At 35.6% G+C, this 20,611-nt stretch overlaps 1 protein-coding gene across 1 annotated transcript; it reads left to right on the top strand.

Annotated features, from left to right (window-relative positions):
* The first annotated feature begins 15,358 nt into the window (after positions 1–15,358).
* On the top strand, positions 15,359–16,864 carry LOC133870214 (small ribosomal subunit protein eS28). Its single transcript, XM_062307294.1, has 2 exons — positions 15,359–15,504; positions 16,483–16,864. Exon 2 carries the CDS (start codon positions 16,484–16,486, stop codon positions 16,679–16,681), a length of 198 nt encoding a protein of 65 aa, XP_062163278.1. The 5' UTR covers positions 15,359–15,504; position 16,483; the 3' UTR covers positions 16,682–16,864.
* The last annotated feature ends 3,747 nt before the right edge of the window (positions 16,865–20,611 follow it).

The following is a 20,611-nucleotide window of genomic DNA, read 5'->3' on the forward strand; positions in this document are numbered from 1 at the left end:
ACGAAGTTTCAAGATTCAGGCACGACGAGCCTTTGGCCAAACAATAGAGCCCTTCATATCAGAGATCGAGACGAAGCTCCTCAGCTCCTCATCATTGAAAATTCTCGATTTGATTTTTTTTTTTCCAGTACCCGGTTCAGATAACTGGGTACCAATCGGGATAGCTGTTAACCAGCTACCCAGTTCCGGAGCCGATTGGTATTTTTTAATAACCGAAGACCCTGGACCCTGTTACCGATTTTAGCTAATAGCCAGGAACCGGCTCTGAGTTTATGCCCCTATATTTTTGTGTCATTTTTGTTCTTTATTTGATAGAAAAATGGATGAAAGTTTTAGATTTAAAATATACAAGCTCATATTAAATTTATAAAATTGAAAGTTGAGGTCGAAAAGTCAAAATCGAAAGAACGGGAGAGTTTCATAATATTTTTCAGAAAAATAATATATATATATATATATATATATATATATATATATATATATATATATATATATATAAAGAAGAGAAAGAAAAAAAAGAAATAAAAGTGTATATTTAGGACATCTCCAAGCCAAATTAATTTTCCAAACTTGAAAAATCAGGTGATAAAAACTAAAAAGAAGCCAAAAATCTCAGTGGTGGTGGTAGCATTTGTTGAATAAAGAAGTATATAATTAATCTTGTGGCTTATTAGTGCGAGGGGACTAAGCCCCAACTAAATCCTGCACTAACATGCGAACAAGGCTCTCTTTTGTGTGATTCTGGTTAGAGCAATCAACCACTGGCTAACAATTCCGGTGGACAATCTCAATCGGAGATTTTCAAACCTTCCATAATTGGGTGAATTTGGATGCTCAAGCCCATTAGCTAGCTACTGCTTCTACCCTATTTTAGAATGTTCCTAGCTCGATCGTAAGTGGTAATCATGTTCAATCTAGACCACAGAGATCAAAGGGAGAAAAAGTAGAAACATCCCCCGATAATTGCGTATGAAAAAAACAAACACAGTTGCAAGAACTGTTTGAACTTTGAAGACCAAGCACTACTTTGGTGGGGACCTGGTCTCAAATGAAATCTTCAACTCACCGCTCATGTCCAAGAACATGGCACCACTGTTTTATCAAAGTTTTTGTTTGGAGTATGGTTTGCAATATGTGTGTTCTTTGTTCACAAAACACAATCTGAAGATGACACATCAATTAGGGGTGTATATACTGGCGCACATTATCCCTCACATTCACAATCCGCACATGTGGATATGGATGACAAAAACAATATGCAGATTGCGGTGAATAAATTCACCAAAACGTCATTGTTTGGATTGTTTTGGGTAATATAGCTTTGTAGAAAAATTCTTCTACTAGAGAGCTATTTGGTAACTACAAGTCTACTACATGTCTTAATCTTAAGTGTTTTGAAATTGTTATACTTGTTTGGTAAAAAATAAAAATAAAAATAAAAATGTACTTCTAAAAACACAACTCTAGTAGACTAAAATCCCAAAACATAAGAAGTGCCTAAACCCCCAAAAATAAAAATAATAAGCCCAACTTTGTTCGTAACCAGTGTACAAAAGCCTAACCTGAAATTCAACGACCCTCCCGAAATGCCCGAAATGAGTCGGTTGCATCCGAATCAAAACCAGCCAAAATCTTAGGTACACCCCAAACCCTAAAACCAAATCCCTTTAAACTCTTTTCCTTCTTCCCAAAACCTCTCAAACTTCACAACCAATTCCAATGAAAAAGGCAGGTAAAACCCTAGGCACCATCTGAAAGCTCTTCCTCAATTTTGGGTTGACCTTGTGTACATAAATGAGATGTCTATCCTAGACACATCTTAGGGTTTGTAGATTTTTGTGGTTCTAGGGTTTTGACTTTTAGAAGAGAGGGTTAGAGCTCAAAGATTGATTAGGGTTTTGAAAGAATGGGGATTTTGGGCAAGAATGTTGTTTCTTGAAGCAAAGAGGTTGTACCAAATTCTAGGCAGCAGCTGTGTTTGCCTTTGTGCTAAAAAAAAAATAAAAAAATAAAAAAATAAAAAATAAAAAAAGGAGAAAAGGTCAAAGTAGGAGTTCTAGTCCTATTATGACAAGTTAAGAACTAGAATCTATATAAGTTTGCTTTTGTGCTGAAACAAAATAAAGATGAATAGCAAAAATTTCAAAGATTTGGTTTATGAAAGGCTTGTTTCCAAGGTGTTTTAGTTTTCACTTCTTCTTTGTACTGTTCACTTCACTATTAACAAGCACTGGACAGATTCAAGCTACATCCTTGTTTCCAATTCTTTGCAACCCCAAATCAAATCCTTTTCTTTACCATATGAAAACCCTAAAAGCATACAATGTTCTAGAGCCTTTAGCCACCAAATACATCATTGAAACAAACTTAGAAGCACCAACTCTTATTGCTAACAAAATTGTTCTTGCAAGATACAACCCATCTTGGCCCTTTAAATCCTAAATTTGAACCTATAAATTCAAAACCCCAAATCCACAAATTCTCCTAATCTTAAATCCACCACAAGCATGCATAGAACCATTAACCTAATTTGTCTATTAGAAATAGAAGCATAACTTAGTATGATAATACAACTACAAAATAATGAGATACCAGAACAGAATCTATAATAGTTTTTTTAGACAAACTCCAATAAAAATAAGAAGAAGAAAAAATGCAGCCAAAGACATCATAAGCTCCTGCTACTTGTTTAGTTTGAACAAAATTTATATGTAATTATGTAACTGCATGTTATCTATCCATTGTGAATTACAAGGCTCATGAAAAGATCATGAAGAACATAGGATAAACACAAGGTGATAGTTAACTAAAGACACGTGACGCATTGAATTCAATTGTCACTATCACTATCGAGGAGAATGAGGCTTCCCACACAAGCCGCTGCCCAAAACTTTTCTGGAACTATGCTCAGCATTCTCAACAAACTTGTGTTTCTTCTTTTTTTATGTCATACCAAAAGAATCTCTTACAACAATCATCTACCATTCACAATCCTTTAAAAATGCTAGTGACCAGCTGTAGCCAAAAGTCATAGGCACCATACAAAGCCGATTCCAACTACTCGCCACTTTGTTCTTCTTCATCATCCAAACGTCAATGGTCATTCCCTCAATATACATAGTCTGCGTCGAAATTCAAAGAAAATGAAGAGAATGTGGCCATTTGTTTCACTTTTTCTATCAGTGGTAAGTATAGAAGTATGGGGGCAGCTGGTGAGGGGTAAGTTGCAAATGAAGATTTTGGGGTTTGCCACAGTAGTTGAAGTCTTCTACAGTTATCTATGCAAAATGCTTTGTTATCTGCAAACTGTTTTGGTTGAAGGATTTTTATGGTTGTTGTTTGCTTCTGGTGGTGGTAAGAACACAATTGAGGGGTTAAGGGAAAGTTGCAACTGAAGTTGTAGTTCTCTATGCTCTGTTATCTGAACTTGTTCTAATTGAAATAGAATTGTGTTGGTATTGTGATTGTTTGATGTATTTGAGTTTTGTATAGTGGTTACTATTTCTTTGTTTTTTAGTGATTGTCCTTCGGTAGAGTGGTATAGTTACTTCTTGTAGTGGTTGTATAGGGTGTTGGAGATGTTTGTAACAGGATGCTCTGTAGGCATTTGGGTTCCAGCAGATTCTAATGAGGGTGTATTCTTTGTTTGCTAATATAAATTCATTCGTCCAAGCCAAAGACATGCGGAGTCTTTTTTCAAATATTGTCAATGAAGTACTCCAATGCTCATCTGTCTCCAGACACCATTTTATATCAAAAGTACCGGCAAATTTGGCATTAATATAAGCTTTTATTCACCTTATATACATATCAATAATATACATTGTGCTGAAACAAGTAATGGTTTGGGTAAAACAGGAGTCTTGAGCTTCCAAGCACAAATTCAGGTTTTAGCTTAGTAGCGGTCAGTTAATGCAAATAATGCTGAAAAATAGAAATGTAATTAAGCAAATTTATTAGCATATAAACTCCAGTTAATCATATGCGCATCATTTTATGGTGTGATTTGCTTTGGATGCAGATTTGCCTACATAGTTGCTGCGGTATATTATATCAAAATCTTGTAGTTATAATATTGACGAACTCATGAACCTCCCATAAATTAAAACTCTTAAATAAGATAGTTTCGCAATATATTATATCAAAGTCTTGTAGCTATCTCACCAAAAGTTCATCCGCCTTATTTGATCCTATAAGATAGAACAAGCAGTCAAGAACAAGTACCACCTCTATGAATGAAGGTTCTTGAACAAAATTGTTTTCAAACTCTAGCCAAGAGATTTCAAACTGTTAGAAATAAGGAGTAGTAGAAAACAGAGAGAGGGAAGAAGAAGAGAACACAAAGTAAATCAAAGGACTACATCTTCTCTGATTCATTACATTATTTTGGTTACAAAATATATCAATATACATCCCACATAACATGGCATAAAATCTAGAGAGAATCAGGGAACATTGAAGAGGAAAACATGGAGGAAATCAGGGAAAATATTGGAGAGGAAAAAAAGGAAAAGTCAGCTATTATAGGGTTGCTGTGTCTTGGAGGATTTTCTGCATGATTTGAGGATCCTTTGCCTGAATATATGTTATCCTCTAACACTCCCCCGCAAACTGAAGGGAGGAACTTCCATCAGTTTGACTTCTTTTTCTCATCATTTTTTTTTTTTGGGTGAATTGGCCTGGGTCTTCAAACTTTACCTCAAAAGCCAAAATAAGGGTCAACTGAGGGCCAAGAAAAGAGCCTACAAAGGACTTTAGTGAGCTTGAGTCTTAAACATTATCTCAAGCAAGAAATTAGGCCAACAATGAGTCAAAAGAGCTAACAAATGGCGTAAATGGGCTTGGGTTTTTAAACTATACCTCAAAGCCAGAATTAAGGCCATCAATGGGCCAAGAAAAGAGCTTCCAAAGGGCTTAAATGGGCTTGGGCCTTTGAACAATTGCCTCAAGCTAAAAATTGGGCCAACAGTGGGCCAAAGAGATGAGAGCCAACAAAGGGCTTAAATAAACTTGGGCATTTAAACATTTACCTCAAGTTTGAAATTGGGCTAACAATGGGCCAAATAGAAGAGGGTCAACTATGGGCCAAAGTGAGATTTTCCCTTTCTTTTTTTTTTTTTCTTTTTTTTTTTTTTTTCATGTCTAGCAGCTTCGAGCATCTTCTGGTTTCCTTTTTCCTTTTTTCTTTTTATTTTTCCCTTCAACGTTCTAGTATCCTCTTCTGAGTATACCATAGTACAAGACAAGACAAAACAAATAAAAGAAAAATGGACTAAAAACGACGGTAGACAAGAAACAAAACCAAAAAAAAAAAAAAGAAACTGCAACTTGTGGACAACCATATGAGGAGAGTTCACGGTGGATGGAGAAGGCAGGGAAACTGGAGGATTCACGGCCAGAGACGGTGCCAGAGGTGGGAGACTTGGCCGGTGGAGAAGCCGTCTGGGAAGGATGCCGGAAAAGACGCTGGAGGTGGTGCTGCAGTGGAGCACACAAACTTTGCGGCAAGGGACTGTTGATCAGCAAATTTTTGATCTGCATTTTTTTTTTTTTTAGTGGAGGAGAAGGGATATTGGGTTGATGTAGAGTATGTGAGAAGGATGATGAAGGAAAGGGGGTTGCAGAAAGCATCTGGGTCGAGCCTGGTTCACTAAGGAGATATTATGATGATTGAAGGGTCACTAGAGGTGGAAGTTGAGGTACGAAATGAAGATGGTCATAACGCGGTGCAGAGTGTGCCAACGATAAGGGTGTGCAAGATAGAGAGGCACAAAGGAAGATTTTGAAAACACTGGGCATAGCAAAAGTGCAGAGGAGCTTAGGCAGGTCTTTTGCCGGTAAGCAAGAAAATAAGTTTGCTTGTTTTTTTTTTTTTTTTTTTTTTTGAGAAATGAGATTTTGGGAGAACTGTGGAGAAAATTGGATCTGTGATTGGGTGTTAAAGAGAGGGCAGAGAAGGAGAAACAGAGGTGAAGGTGAGGTGTGTTTGATAAAATTTCTAAAAGAGAGCAAAGAGTAAGAAATGCTCTTGTAGAGCTCCCTTAAAGCATTGGACAGTGTTGATGAAAAAAAATAAAAGAGAAGGGGAAGTGAAGCTTACTGGTAGATACTTTTGTGTTTGACAAAGGTTGCAAAGAAGAGTTTCTGTGTGATGGAGTTTGGGAAGTGTTTTGAATATGAGGGGTTTGTGGTTGCAACGTGAAGGATCGAAAGATTGGCGCTGGCCTATTCAAGCTTTGATACCATGTTAGAAATAAGGAGGAGTAGAAAACAGAGAGAGGGAAGAAGAAGAGAATACAAAGTAAATTAAAGGACTACATCTTGTCTGATTCATTACATTACTTTGGTTACAAAATATATCAATATACATCCCATATAACATGGCATAAAATCTGGAGAGAATCAGGGAACATTGAAGAGGAAAACATGGAGGAAATCAGGGAAAATATTGGAGAGAAAAACAAGGAAAAGTCGGCTCTTATAGGGCTGCTATGTCTTGGAGGATTTTCTGCATGATTTGAGGATCCTTTGCCTGAATATATGTTATCCTCTAACACAAACACATCTAGGAGACATTGTTTAGTCGACTGAGACATAGCCCCACCCTCTAAGATATGCACTTATGTGGTCTATTTGACTTCGAATCCTTAACTAATTTGTGTTCTTCAGCCAGGATTCCAAGTCCTATTAGGACAAGTTAAGATCTAGAATCTATGTAAGTTTGGATAAATAAAATTTTATAGAAAGAAACTGAAATACAAAACACTCTAGAAACCTGGAACAGAAGCTACTACATCAGCTTAACAATGACAACAAACAAGTAGCAATCATTTATCTACCAAATCCTAAACACAATAACACCGGTACAAAGCAGAACAAAAAAACACAAACAACTACACTAAATCTGTAGACTGCAGTGAAGAATTCTTTCTAAAAGCCCCCAACTTAGGCTAACAACAATGTTTTCCTTTGTCTTGCTGAAACAATCTATAGGATATAGGCTAACAACAATGTTTTCCTTTGTCTTGCTGAAACAATCTATAGGATATAATCCTCCCTTCAATTTCCCAAACAATACTCTGCAACACCTTTTCCTCAATTTTAAGCAAATTGCCAAATTTCAAGTCAATTTCTCTGTCTCCACAAATGAGGAACTGTTGCACCCCAGCATATATAACTTGCATAAAACAGCTTTAAGTTCTTTATCTTTCCATTCTTTTATCCCCCATTGCAGAATATCTTCCCCCATAGTAGGAGGATTCTCAATATGACATTTCTTCATAACCTCCCTCTATATCCTTCTACCAAAACCACAAGCAAAAAACATGGGATCCCTTCGCTCTTTACAACTTCTGCAATACAGGCACAAGACCACACAATATAAGTTTGTCTTTATGCTGAAACAAATTAAAGATGAATAACAAAAATCTGAATGAAAGGCTCCTCTGCCTAAGGTGTTTTGTACTCTTCACTTCACCGTTCACACCATTCACACTCTAGCTAGGTTGGTGTTGCCGTTGCAAAGGAGCTCAATGATGAAGACATACAGTAGCCAAGTATAGTGCATCAACCTCCTTTAGCTAAAACAACAACTAGTGGGTTTGTTAACAAAGTTAATAGCCAAACTCAGCATTAGTTTAGTTGGTTTATACCATAATACTTTCAATGATGCATCGGATCACTTTACTGCATGTGTGTTTTTTTTTTTTTTTTGTTCCTGCCTAAGGTTAATAAAGCATTTCACACCATGTCAAAATCCCAATAAAAATAAGAAAAAAAACAATTGTTTCGAAAATGTAATTTTGTAACTGTATATACATTATCCTTACATTATGAATTACAAGGCTTCCTAAATGCATAAAGAAAAATAAATAATCAAAAGGTTATGGAAGATAATTGAATTCAATTGTCACTATCACCATCCAGGAGAAGGAGGCTTCCCCTACAAGTCTCTTTCCAAAACTTATTGGAAAGATCATTCTCAACAATTTTACGTGTCTTGTTTTTTATGTCATACCAAAAGAGTTTCTTAGGGCCATTCTCCTCCATTAGAACCTTTTCGCTGTCCTTTGAAAACATTAGTGGCCGGCCGCCGAAGTGTAAAGTCATAGGCACCATACAAAGCCGGCTCCAACTGCTCGCCACTTCGTACTCCATCATCCAAACGTCAATGCCTTATGCCTCAGTATGCTGAGAAACACAGAGTGATCCTCCCAAAACCTGCAAACCCGTACACCATTGCAATTTGAACGGAACCGTTTGCAATTCAAATTTCTCGATGATGAGATCGAATGTGACAAGGCTCCTTGCTCCAGTTATACTCTCAACCGACCAATGAATAACACCGTTTGAGAAAGCCGGCCTCAAAGAAATACGTGACTCCCTGTGACAAGGCCATCGCCACCAAGAAATACGTGACTCCCTGTTACAAGGCCATCGATCTTCTACTCTTCTCCAAGAATGTGCTTTCATACTATATGCCTTAACTTCAAAGTATTCCGGATCCCAAAAATCCACAATCCTTAAAACCTTGTAATCGTTGTTGACAGGGTCATACCTGAATCCTAAATGGAGTCGCAATATTCGCTTGTGCTCATTGTCCATAGGCTCCAAGGTTAATTTCTTGTATTTTCTAATTGATGGGTTCCAAATCAGAAATTCATAAAGATTGTTGTGGTTGCGAAACAAGCAATCATGGTTGAGGATGCAAACCAAGCTGTTGCAAGAGCCTATCATTGAGAAGTTGTTGAGGTTTTTTGGACGATTGAATCGTGGGAAGATCTTCACGGAATCGTCGAACCGATCCTCGTTGGAAAAGTCTACCAAGTTGTAATCCTTTGCACATGCGGATAATGGTTTTTGTATCATCACATGTGGATAATGGTTTTTCTTAACTGCATCTGCATTTGCATGTGCGGATAATGGATAGCGGATGCGTGCGGTTAATATTTATGCAAAAGAAAATGATCTACAAGGCTAAGCTTTTAGAGTTTTTTTTTTTATGTAACAAGTTGTTTATATCATTATTGTAACAAGTTTTTTTCATTTATTCACAAGCATTGATACAACCTTGTTTTCAACTCTTTGCAACCCCAAATCAAATCCTTTTCTTTACCATATAAAAACCCTAAAAGCTTACGATATTCTAGAGGCTACCAGAATTATTCCTACAATAATATACAACCCATCTTGATCATTTAAATCCTAAATTTTGAACCTATAAATTCAAAACCCCAAATTCTCCTATTCTTGATTCCACCACAAGCATGCATAGAAACATGCATTAAGCTAATTTGTCCAATAGAAATAGAAGCATAACTCAGAATGAAAATATATACAATTCTAAAATAACAAGAAATACCAAAACATAATCTATAATATAGTTTTCTCGTCATATTCCAATAAAAATAAGAAGAAGAACAAAAAAAATGCAACCAAACACTTGTTTAGCCAAAAAAAAAATTATTATGAAAATGTAATTATGTAAACTGCATATTATTCATCCATTATGAATTACAGGGCTCATAAGAGATCATGTTATGCATTGAATTCAATTGTCACTATCACTATCGAGGAGAAAGAGGCTTCCCACATAAGTCGTTGTCCAATAGTACTTATTAGAAATTTGCTCAACAATTGTGCATGTCTTCTTTTTAATGCCATACCAAAAGAGTTTAATGTCCTCCATCAAAATCTTTTTGCCATACTGTGAAAACGCTAGCGATTGGTGGTAGCCGAAAGTCATAGGCACCGTACAAAGCTGACTCGAACTGCTCGTTGTTGACTGGGTCATACCTGAATACTAAATTGAGTCCATCTCCTTGCTCGTGATTATTGTCTAGGAGAAATGATTCTTACACTCATTTCTCACAACAGTCGCACAACAGCCTACGTGGAAAGTGATTTTTTATCGTTTTTTCTTTTTTCTTTTCTTTTCGTTTGGGATTGAAAACTAGTTGGAGGGGACTGAAATTTTCATTTCCCCTCCAACGCAACTCTCTCTCTCTCCAACTTTCGTCTCTCCAACTTCCGTACAAAACTGCCGTTGCCGCCGCTGGTCTTCCCTTTCCCGGTGCCGCTTCACTGGCGGTCGATCTCCTCCGTCCGAAACCGCTGCCCCTCTCTCTCTCTCTATGAAACAGCTCTCTCTATCTCCAGCGCACACACACACACACTCTCTCTCTCTCTCTCTCTCTCTCTCTCTCTCTCTCTCTCTTTGTGAAACGGCCGTTCTTCTTTCTCTTTGGCTGGCCGTTTCGTTCTTCGGCTGATTTGGCGTTCTCTCCGGCTGAACGGCGTCACTGATGGCCAAACCCTCCTCGTGCTCACCCTCCTCCTCTCTCATGGCTCCTGCTAACCTGCGCACGGTGATTTTCGCCACCGTCTCAGACAAAGCACCGGGCACGCGCGCGCCCCGAGGCATCATGAAGCCCAGTCGTGTCCCGCCGGAGATGCAAGCCCTCGTTGGCGTCCCTGAGATCTCTCGCACCCAAGCTCTCAAGCAGATTTGGGCTCACATTAAGTGAATTTTTGCAAGAAATAGCTGGTTTTTGAAGCCTTTCTTGTGGGTTTGAAATGGCTTTGTTTTAGTTGAGGTTTTATTTTTGGACAACGCTTTTTTGGTGCTAAATAAAATGTGGATAATGTTGGTTACTATGATTTTTATTTTTATTTTTATTTTTTGTAGATTTGAAATGTTTGTGTTAATGACTCTACACTACATGGACAAATGACCTTGTAATCTAGTTGTACTTCTCCTTTTAAAAAGTGGTCTCATTTCAGACATTATGAATGGAGATTTGTGGAATTAGGGATTATTCTATCATTTGGCCAAAAGAAAACAAAAATTAATGGATGTGAAAGTAATAATTATAACAGCCAGTAGCTTGACACCAGCTTCCCTCAAAGAATCAATGACAGCTTTGACCTTACCATTTCATCAAACACTTTGAAAGCATTTATTTATCAACAACAACAACAACAAAAATTAAACCTTCAAAACCTTCATTTCTGAGCCACATTTCAACACAAAAGGCGAAACCCCCAAAATCATTAAAGCATAAGAAAGAGCTAAGAAGAGGAATCGAAGCTTACCTGCAGACTTGTTGAAGACCCAAATGGAAAGATGAAAAATTTGTGGAAGATACCATTAGGACAGAGAGGCGTAAGCCCACTACACACAACAGATGAACGCATAAAGATTGTTTTTTACCACTTGTTTTTTACCCTGCTCTAGCTACAAAAGCATAAAGATTTTTCAATCTCCATTGTGTGTATTTTTCAATCTTTATGCTTTTGCAACAACCCACCAATGCAAAAATTCCCCCCCCATTTTTTTTTGTAGCAACAGATCCGGCCAGAGAGAGAGAGAGAGAGAACCTGTTTTTTTTTAGCCGGAGACGGAGAAGGCCAACCGCCGAGAGAGAAGCCGGCGAAGAGACGACCGAATCTGCCGGAGAGGAAATATGCCGCAGAGAGAGAGAGAGAGAGAGAGGAAATCTGCCGGAGAGGGCTGCCCGACGACAGAGAAGGCTGACCGCCGAGAGAGAAGCCAGCGAAGAGACGACCGAATCTGCTGGAGAGAGAGGAAATATGCCGGAGAGAGAGAGAGAGAGAGAGAGAGTTTGCCAGAGAGGGACGCCGGATGACGGAGAAGGCTGATCGCTGAGAGAGAAGCCGACGACGTCACTGACCGGACGTGGAACTGTACGGCAGAGAAATTTCAGAGAGAGAGAGAGAGGGGTAGCGTTGGAGGGGAAATAATATTTCATTTTTCCCTCCAACCGGTTTTCAAGCCACAAAAAGAAAAGAAAAGAAAAAATTAAACCAGCGACGTCAGCTTGTTGTGCGGTTGTTGTGAGAAATGAGTGTAAGAATCATTTCTCATTGTCTAGAGGCTCAAAGGGTAATTTTTTGTGTTTTCTGATTGATGGTTCCAAATCACAATTTCAGAATTATCTTTGCTGTTGCAAATGAAGGGGATGAGGTTGCAAACCAAGCCGTTGCAAGAGCCTATCACTGAGGTGCGGTTCTTGATGTTTTCTGAAAGGTAGAATGGTGGGAAGATCTTCACGGGATCCCTTAACCGATCGTCGTTGGAAATGTCAACCAAGTAGTATTCCTCTTGCCAGCGATTAACTGCGACCGCTGACTTACATTCCGTCCCGATGAGATTGCGTTGTCTATTGGTGTGGAGGTGCATCTTTATGAAATATGGGTCATTGATTAGAGAGAACCATGCCTTGGAAACGCACTAAAAACGTACCAGAGATTCAACGGGTAGTAGAGAAAGTATTTCGGCAATGAGCTCCTACGGAAGTGTCAACCTTTTTCGGCGACTAAATTCTATCGATCTTCTTCTCTTTTTGAGGCTTCGATCTCAAAAAACTCTCTATGTAACATACATTTCCAAGAAGAAAGAAAAACAAATTTTGTTCTCTATTTTTCACTCCTTTAGGCGGCATTGAAAAAACACCGAAACACAATTTTCAATTTTTTTTTTTTTTGTGTCGTGTAGTGCTCCAAAAACCATACACAGGTTTTTCTTTCCACAATAGGCTCTCTCTTTATAGAAGCTTAAGTCAGCATAAACTAAAATACAAAACTCAAAAGGAGAAGTTAAAAAGGAGAGGAGGTGGTGGCCAAAAACCCCAAGGCGTGGGGTGGGGCCACGTGTGCAATAGTCCTGCTCCCACGTGGCACCTTTTTTCTTTTTTTAAAAAAAAAGTTATAACTCAGCTTCTAAAAAAAAAGGCTTCAATTTTTTTTAAAAAAATTGTGTAGCCACTTGTCGCAATTTCAATGGTACCACATGTTGCTGACGTGAAAATTTGTCAATTTTGGACAGAAAAATTGACGGAGGTACCAGCTCCATCTTTTTGTATAGTATAAGTACCACGTATTAAAAAAATAAAAACTGAAGGGACAAAAAAATAAATTTTTTAAACCACAGGGGTGTGTAAAGTATTTAACCCTAGTATTAATAAAAAAAACATGTGCTTATTATATGTTTAAATGACGCATGTCACTCTTATATGTGAATTGTATGAAATTTCCTACAAATTAATTTGTAGAAATTTTTTGTCCATACTTTAATATGCCAATATGGTGGCATATTAAAGTACATATATTAAAAAAGAACTACTATTTTGTAATTCAAATGGATATATAGTAAATGTCGGATGTATCTTTTAGGGTTACAATGTTTAATAAAGGGTTTGAATTGTATAAATCTAATGTGCAAGGGACAAATTGTTCAAATTGAAAGTGTAGGGCTTAAATTGACACCTATATCAAAGGGCAAGAATGATAATTGCTATTTTTCCTAACGTATAAGATATAGTAATCTGAGTAACATTACTTTTGAGATCGATTGACGTGATGTGTTTTAAGTTACTTTGAATTAAATTATATGTAATGATTAATAAACTTGATCAAAAAATTTCGTTTAATTCTATATCTAAATGTATCAAAATCCTAGTAACAATCTATTCTATAAGTAACAATCTATTCTATAAAATATTTGGACTATAATTGACGAACAACTTGTAAGAATATTAGTGTTAATTAATGTCGAATATAAATAGAAAATGGGGCGTGGCCAAGTGGTAAGGCAACGGGTTTTGGTCCCGGTATTTGGAGGTTCTACTCCTTTCGTCCCAGAGCATACCTATTATATATATCGTATCAAAATACTGATTTTATTTCAAAATAAAAGATTGTCTTTTTTTTTTTTTTAGTGACCGGCATGGAAAACCATGCAATTAAAACATATCATGTTAATCGATGTAAAATGAGTGTGAAGAGTAGCATTAGTATATTAATTTAGCACTTCTTATGACGTGAATGGATATATCTATGTGCTAAAAAGGTCTAGCGCTTCAAGGTGAAGAGTTTTCAAAAACAAATTTTATTGCAATTAATGCTTATTCGAGAATAGTATTTTTTTTTTTTTTTGAAAATAATTGACAACTTTTGAATTGAGAGACTTTTGCTTAATTTAAAGCAATATCTGTTGGCCTATAAGTCACAAGCTAGATATTGCTCTAAGTGACAAGCTTTCATAAGAAATATATGTATTTATAAGAGTACTTTTTGGCAATAAATTTTTGTTTGCCCATAAGATTTCGATTGGTACTTGCTTAAACAAGTGAAGAAATGTAATTCGTTGGTCACCCTATATAATATTATGCATCAATTTAATTGAAAGATTTCGTTGAGAAAATATTAAATCGAAAATTGAGATATTGACACATTAGGGATACTTATAAATTTATTGAAAACTCATTTGTGAAAACCAAAGATTTCGTTGAGAAAATATTAAATCGAAAATTGAGATATTGACACATTAGGGATACTTATAAATTTATTGAAAACTCATTTGTGAAAACCCTGCGTATGTAGCTGTCTAGTAAACACTAGTGACGAGATATTTTCTAAACAACTGAGAGCTCAGATTATAAATGGTCAGTTTGCTTGAATTTGTTAAGCCGTGGACTTACCCTTGCACCTATAACTTTTATAGATGCGGTTGAGGAGGAGGAGGAGGAAGAAGACGTAAACTTGTTTGAGTGTCCGATCTATAATTAGTGAGGTTGACTAGGAGCCTCAGTTTTTGGAAATGCCGACTTGTTTAAAGTCAATTGTGAAAATGTCTGTAGTATTAGATGTGAAATTTAAATTAGATACTCTGATACAATTATAATTTTGAGTAAAACTCTGATATTTTTTTTTAAAAAAAAAGTCTGCTACAATTTTATGTAGTAGTGTTACGTTTAATTTTAAATAATTATACTTATGGTTTGCTTAGAGAGCTAGAGCGCTACATAACTAATTTTATATACCATCTTTTTATTCACCTCCCATCAACATATTATTCTTAAAAACAAATAAAAAAAATTCGTTTTTTATTCACAAAAATGTCATGAGAACGATCCCACAACATTATTTGATAGAAGGTGCACAAAAAAATTGATATGTAGGATTATTTTTCTTTTCTTCTTAATTTTTAATTTTAGACTAATGTCGATGGTTGAAAATTGCGTCGGTGAAATGGGCTGGGATCCTTTATAATTAATTGTTTGAATTTGAGAGAATTCGGGTAGGTGATTGTAAAAGACGGAGATTACTTATATGACCCACCTGACCAAATAAAAAATTAGACTGTCCAACCACTTATTCGGTCAGATGAATTTTATAAGTGATCTCTTATAATCACCTGTTTAAATTCTTTCAAATTCAAATAAATAATTATAAAAAATCATGATATGATGGAATGAAAGTCCGATGCGTTGTTATATGTTTAATCTACACGTGCCACTATTTTTCATTTCTTTTGTTATTCGGAGTTCAAAGAATAATGAAAAAACTAAACAAATTAAAAGGCTATATATATATATATACGTATTTCTCTTATAAAACCCTAACCTAAGGCTTCCCTCTTTCATATTCGCTGCTACCGGTGCCGCCGCCTGCCGATCTCCCTGCCGCCGCATCCTTTTAAAGGTTTCTCTCTCTCTCTCTCTGCTGCTGCGTTTTAAGGTTGAGTGCTCCCTTTTACTTCCTGGTTGTCCCATAGGAGTCTAGTTGGCTGTATGGCTGGTGAAGGCTTCTTTTTCAGCAAGGATTTTGTTATGCCACCACTCAAACGATGCTATCTAAGCAAATTTGGATGTTCTAGAAATCAGATTTTGTTCCTCTTTCATCCATTCTAGTGACAAAACCTGAGTCTATATAGCGATTAATTCTTATCTACGCTTGTGTGTTTCTGCCCATTAGGAGAGATAATTTCGTGGAATTAGAATAAAAGTGGTAATCGTTTTTCTATGATTTAGGATGCATGACTGGAACAGAATATGATTTATAGATATATCTTTGATGTTCGTACCGTTTTCCTCGCCAAAATTTAGAGTTTGGGGTGCATGTAGAAGACTTAATTTGAAAATATTTTATTGTTAAGATCAATTTAAAATGTTCATTACTTTCCAATCAATATTGAGTTTTTCTGTCATCATTTTTCTTATCAAATATGAAAACATTTACTTTTTTATTAATACTTGCTGCTGTTCTATTGTTTTGGTTATCATGTTTGATCCTGTTTTAGTAAGTGACAAATAGTGTTGGTTCACAAATCCTTCATATTTTAGTCTATTTTGGTTATATTGGTTCGTAAAGGCAAAAGCAAATTTATAATGCTAATGCAGAATTAAAACATAGTATCTACTGCAAGCTGGCATTGGGTTGGATTTCCAATTGAACATATTTTTTTTTTTTTTAGCAAAGCTGTTTTCAAAGTTGGTCTCTCTCTCTTTTTTTTTTCCTTCTCTTTCTGGAATGTGTCTTTGCCATGTTCTGTTTCTGGTTTGGCTTCAATGTAGTCAAGAACTCTTTTATTTTCAAGAATTTGCATAAATGTTCATATTTTCATGCTTTCTCTCGTTAAAAATAAATCTATTTTCCTGATTATATTTAGTACTTGTGCAGGATGGAATCTCAAGTGAAGCATGCCGTCGTTGTCAAAGTTATGGGCCGAACCGGGTCCAGAGGGCAAGTGACCCAGGTGCGAGTCAAGTTTCTTGATGATCAAAACAGGTTCATCATGAGAAACGTTAAGGGCCCTGTGAGGGAAGGCGATATCCTTACCCTGCTCGAGTCCGAAAGGGAAGCCAGAAGGCTTCGTTGATGGGGTTGTTTGCTCCGGTTCCATTCCCTTTGGTCCTTCGTCTTTGTTCTGTTTTCATACTTCTTGACTAAAATCTTATTCATGGGTTACTCTTTTTGTTTGCACCTTAAATGTGTTTGTTACTCACTATTGATGCTTGCTAAATGTTCATCTATGGGTAGGATGGGGTTTATGTTTTCGTAAGTTTACTGTTTAGATCTGCTTGTTTTGAGGAAACCTTTAGGTCTTTCTAGATCTGCTTGAATAAAATCCCATGTATGAAGTATGCCAAACGAGCAAAATATATTTTGATGAAATACATGGGTAAGCAGATATTGAGCTTTCACATAGTTACAATCTCTCTTTCTTTCCTGCTCACATACAATTATATAAACACACAATTGTATGTATGTTTAACAAACTATTTTAGTCATCATATAAGTTAAACAACTGCCCATTTAGTTTGAAACAGTTTCCTTACTCAGTCTTTTGCAGAATTTTTAGAAGGCTGCATAGGTAGATAATGTGCATAAGAGATTAAAAGTAAGGGAATCCATAAAACTAGCTTCAATGACAAGGGAAAGAGTTCCTCTAAAAATGCTGTATTTTACAGTTTTTCATCAGGAATCTGGTAGGGAGGAATTACTCCATATTCAACAAGTGACTGGTAGAAGAGTGAGAAATCCATGCTTGGAAGCACATCAGATTAAGTTGGACCTTATAAGTAAATCTTAAAATAATTGCTAAGATCCTTTTAAGATCTTAAAAGGACTGAGGGATATAAAATTAAGAATAGAGATGCAACAATTTCATTTTTTATGATGTTGGTTAATTTAATTGGACAGATTTATTTCCTGTTAAATTTAATGGCATTTTCAAAACAAATGATTTGTTGTTGAATGTCTTCCAATTTACTTATGTCATCTTTGCTGCTTTATTTCTTTGGTTGAATGGTTGAAACCCTTGTTTTGAGCACAGCTTATGAGCTTGGCTGGAATAGAATCCTCCCAAATTACTTGCTTGAATTTGAGAGAATTTAGTTAAGTGATTGTGAGAGACCATTTATGGAACTAACCTGATTAAATAAAAATTGAGTTGTCCAACAATTTATCAGGTCAAATTCGGGTAGATGATTGTGAGACTTTTTATGGGACCTACTTGACTGTGTAAGTGATTGGACGATCTAATTTTTATTTGATTAGGTGGGTTTTATAAATTCTCTCCCACAATCACCTGCTCGAATTTTTTACTCTTAGGACATAATTGTAGATGTGCCTAATCTGCTTCGATATCTCAAGTGGCCATGTGAATGATGCTGGAAGCTAAAAGGTTTCTCAATTGGTTCAATTTTCTTCATATTTTCTCAAAATGAATGTGATAATATAATGATGGGATAATTGTATCATTGGTCTCTGTGATATGCCATAATTATTTTTTACACCCTATAGTTTAAAAAGTTCATGGAAGGTCTTTGTGGTAAGCAATAATTACAAATCAGTTCTTAGTGTCAAATTTCGTTAAATTTTTTGACAGATTTTGTTAAATGTCACGTCAGCGCTACGTCAAACCAATAACAATGTGGCACGTGTTCATCTTAAAAAAAAAATAATAATTAAAAAAAAAATTAAATAAACTTATTTTTTTAAAAAAAAATTAAAAAAAAAAAACAAGAAAAAATAAAACAAAAAAAGCAAGGGGTGGCTGGATTACCTTTGGTCACTAGGGATCGATTTGTAATTATTATTTGTTCAAGGACTTTTTATGAACTCTTTAAACCATAAGAAGTGAAAAATAATTATGGTATATCACGTGGACCGATGGTACAATTATCCCTATAATGATGATTTTAAAGATATATATAAACATACTCATATTAAATTTGTTATGCAAGATTGCAAATCATAAATTGTTCACTTGGATCATCACATGCTTCAATGGTGCTTGCGTATTTGCCTATTGGGAATGGTTCACATATAACTGGAAGTGGACATTTGCATTGTAGCAAGGGGTGTCCCAGAGGCCTAATTTCTGTGTTATATTGGGGATGCTTCATAGATAATTGGTCCGTCTATATATAACATAATCACAAGTAGCCTTGTAATTTCAAGAAAAAGCTGGCATTTTAGTCATGCTGAACCAATAGAGAAGTTCATTTCAAACATCAATTTTCTTGTGCTTCCATGTTCAAAATTAATGATATTTTCTAATGAAAAATGTTAAATTTATAACTATTTTACAATTTGTTAGCATGTGTCAGCATGTGATTGGAGAGTACTAATATTTTTTTAGTGGCTGATGTGGCTCTATTCACATGCTGACACATATCAGCAAGTTTTAAAAGTATTGTAGGTGTATCACTATTCTTTTCTAATGCCACTACTACACTATGTTAGGAATAGACTCAATAATAAAATAACTATTTCGTTGTTTGGTTTGTTTATTATTCTCGCAAATAACTATCCCGCATGAATCGCTATTCCTCACTAAAAGAAAAGGAACATTGATTTCTCTAGGAATTAAGTACCTCGTAAATTTTTCTTTTTCCTAAAAAATCATTTTGTTTTATTATTTGGTCTCCATGAGCGGTTGGCCATCCTTAGGGCGTGGTTGGCCACCCTGTGGAAACAATTTTTTTAATTTTTTTGGAAAAATAATTTTTATAGTTGGGGCATTTTAGGAAATTTGGGAAAAGTATAATTCAATTCCAATTAAAAAATTTGGGCATTCTTTGTTGTCACCAGATGAGCTAATAATAGTATCACAATTTCGTTCCAGCTTCTTTTACTTTTTTAATAGAGTAATGGTAGGATCATCTTTTTATTTTTTCAAATTGATGTGGCTCTTAAAATTATTATTGGATTTGGGATAAACTACTATTAAATTTTGATCCAACGATAATTTCAAAAGTCACGTTAATTTTGGGAAGATAAAAAGATGGTTTAGAACATTTTTTATTTTTTATTTTTCTTTATTTTTTATTTTTTTAATAATAGCCATTCCTATTCCTAAAGATGGCATCTGGTTTCCAAGGTTCTCAAAGCCATTCTATGGAAATAATTATTTCTAATAATGTCATGCAATCAGACTATAACTTTGACCATAGGTCCATAGTATAACGGAGCTTCATAACCCGGCCGTGTAAATTATGTGGAAGATGCTCTTAAAATGTACCCTTCTGCTCATACTGCATGATACTTGTAACAGACATGTGCTACCTCTCTTGCACTTACGGAATTTGCCTCCCTTCACACTCGGCTTGCCAGTTTTTGAGTGTTCATGGAAATCATGTGATCCCTGTACCAAATGGTATGCAATATGTCATAATTTTTGTAACTAAGTACCTAAATTTTAAAAAAATGTCATTTTATGGTATTCATCTTTTATTTTTTTATTTTTAATTTCAACTATTGATTAGAATTTTTCGTTATATCCTATCAAAATTTTTAAAATACTTTTTTTTTTCTTCTTCTTTTTTTAGGAAGAAAAAGAAAAAAATTGTGATGATTTAAGTATCGGTAAGAATTTAACGGAATTCGCAAAAATATCCATGCTTGAATCTTTGAAAAATTTTAAATTTTAATTTTTTTTTTTTAAAAAAAAACATGAGTTTTTTGAAAATTTTGATAGGATTTAACGAAAAATTCTAACATGGGTTGAAATTGAAAAAAATTGACATTTTTTTAAAGTTTGAATATTTAATTACAAAAGTAAGTGGTTATAAGTAAAGATTTCCCAACAAAAAGAAAAAGTAAAAAGGGATTGACTCAAGTGGTTAGGACCTTGGCCTTAGCTGCATCTTTATTCTGTCTAAGGTTTCAATTCCTTTAAGTGTAAGTAATTTCTTGGGGTCACGTTTGCCCGTAAAGCTGGAGTCTTATCTGATCAATGGGGAGTAATGAGTTTTGCCCACCAAGAGTGGGTATACAAAGCGTTCAACGTTGGAGCTTCTCG

This window comes from Alnus glutinosa, chromosome 6 (genome assembly GCF_958979055.1).
Source record: "Alnus glutinosa chromosome 6, dhAlnGlut1.1, whole genome shotgun sequence".
Taxonomy (NCBI): domain Eukaryota; kingdom Viridiplantae; phylum Streptophyta; class Magnoliopsida; order Fagales; family Betulaceae; genus Alnus; species Alnus glutinosa.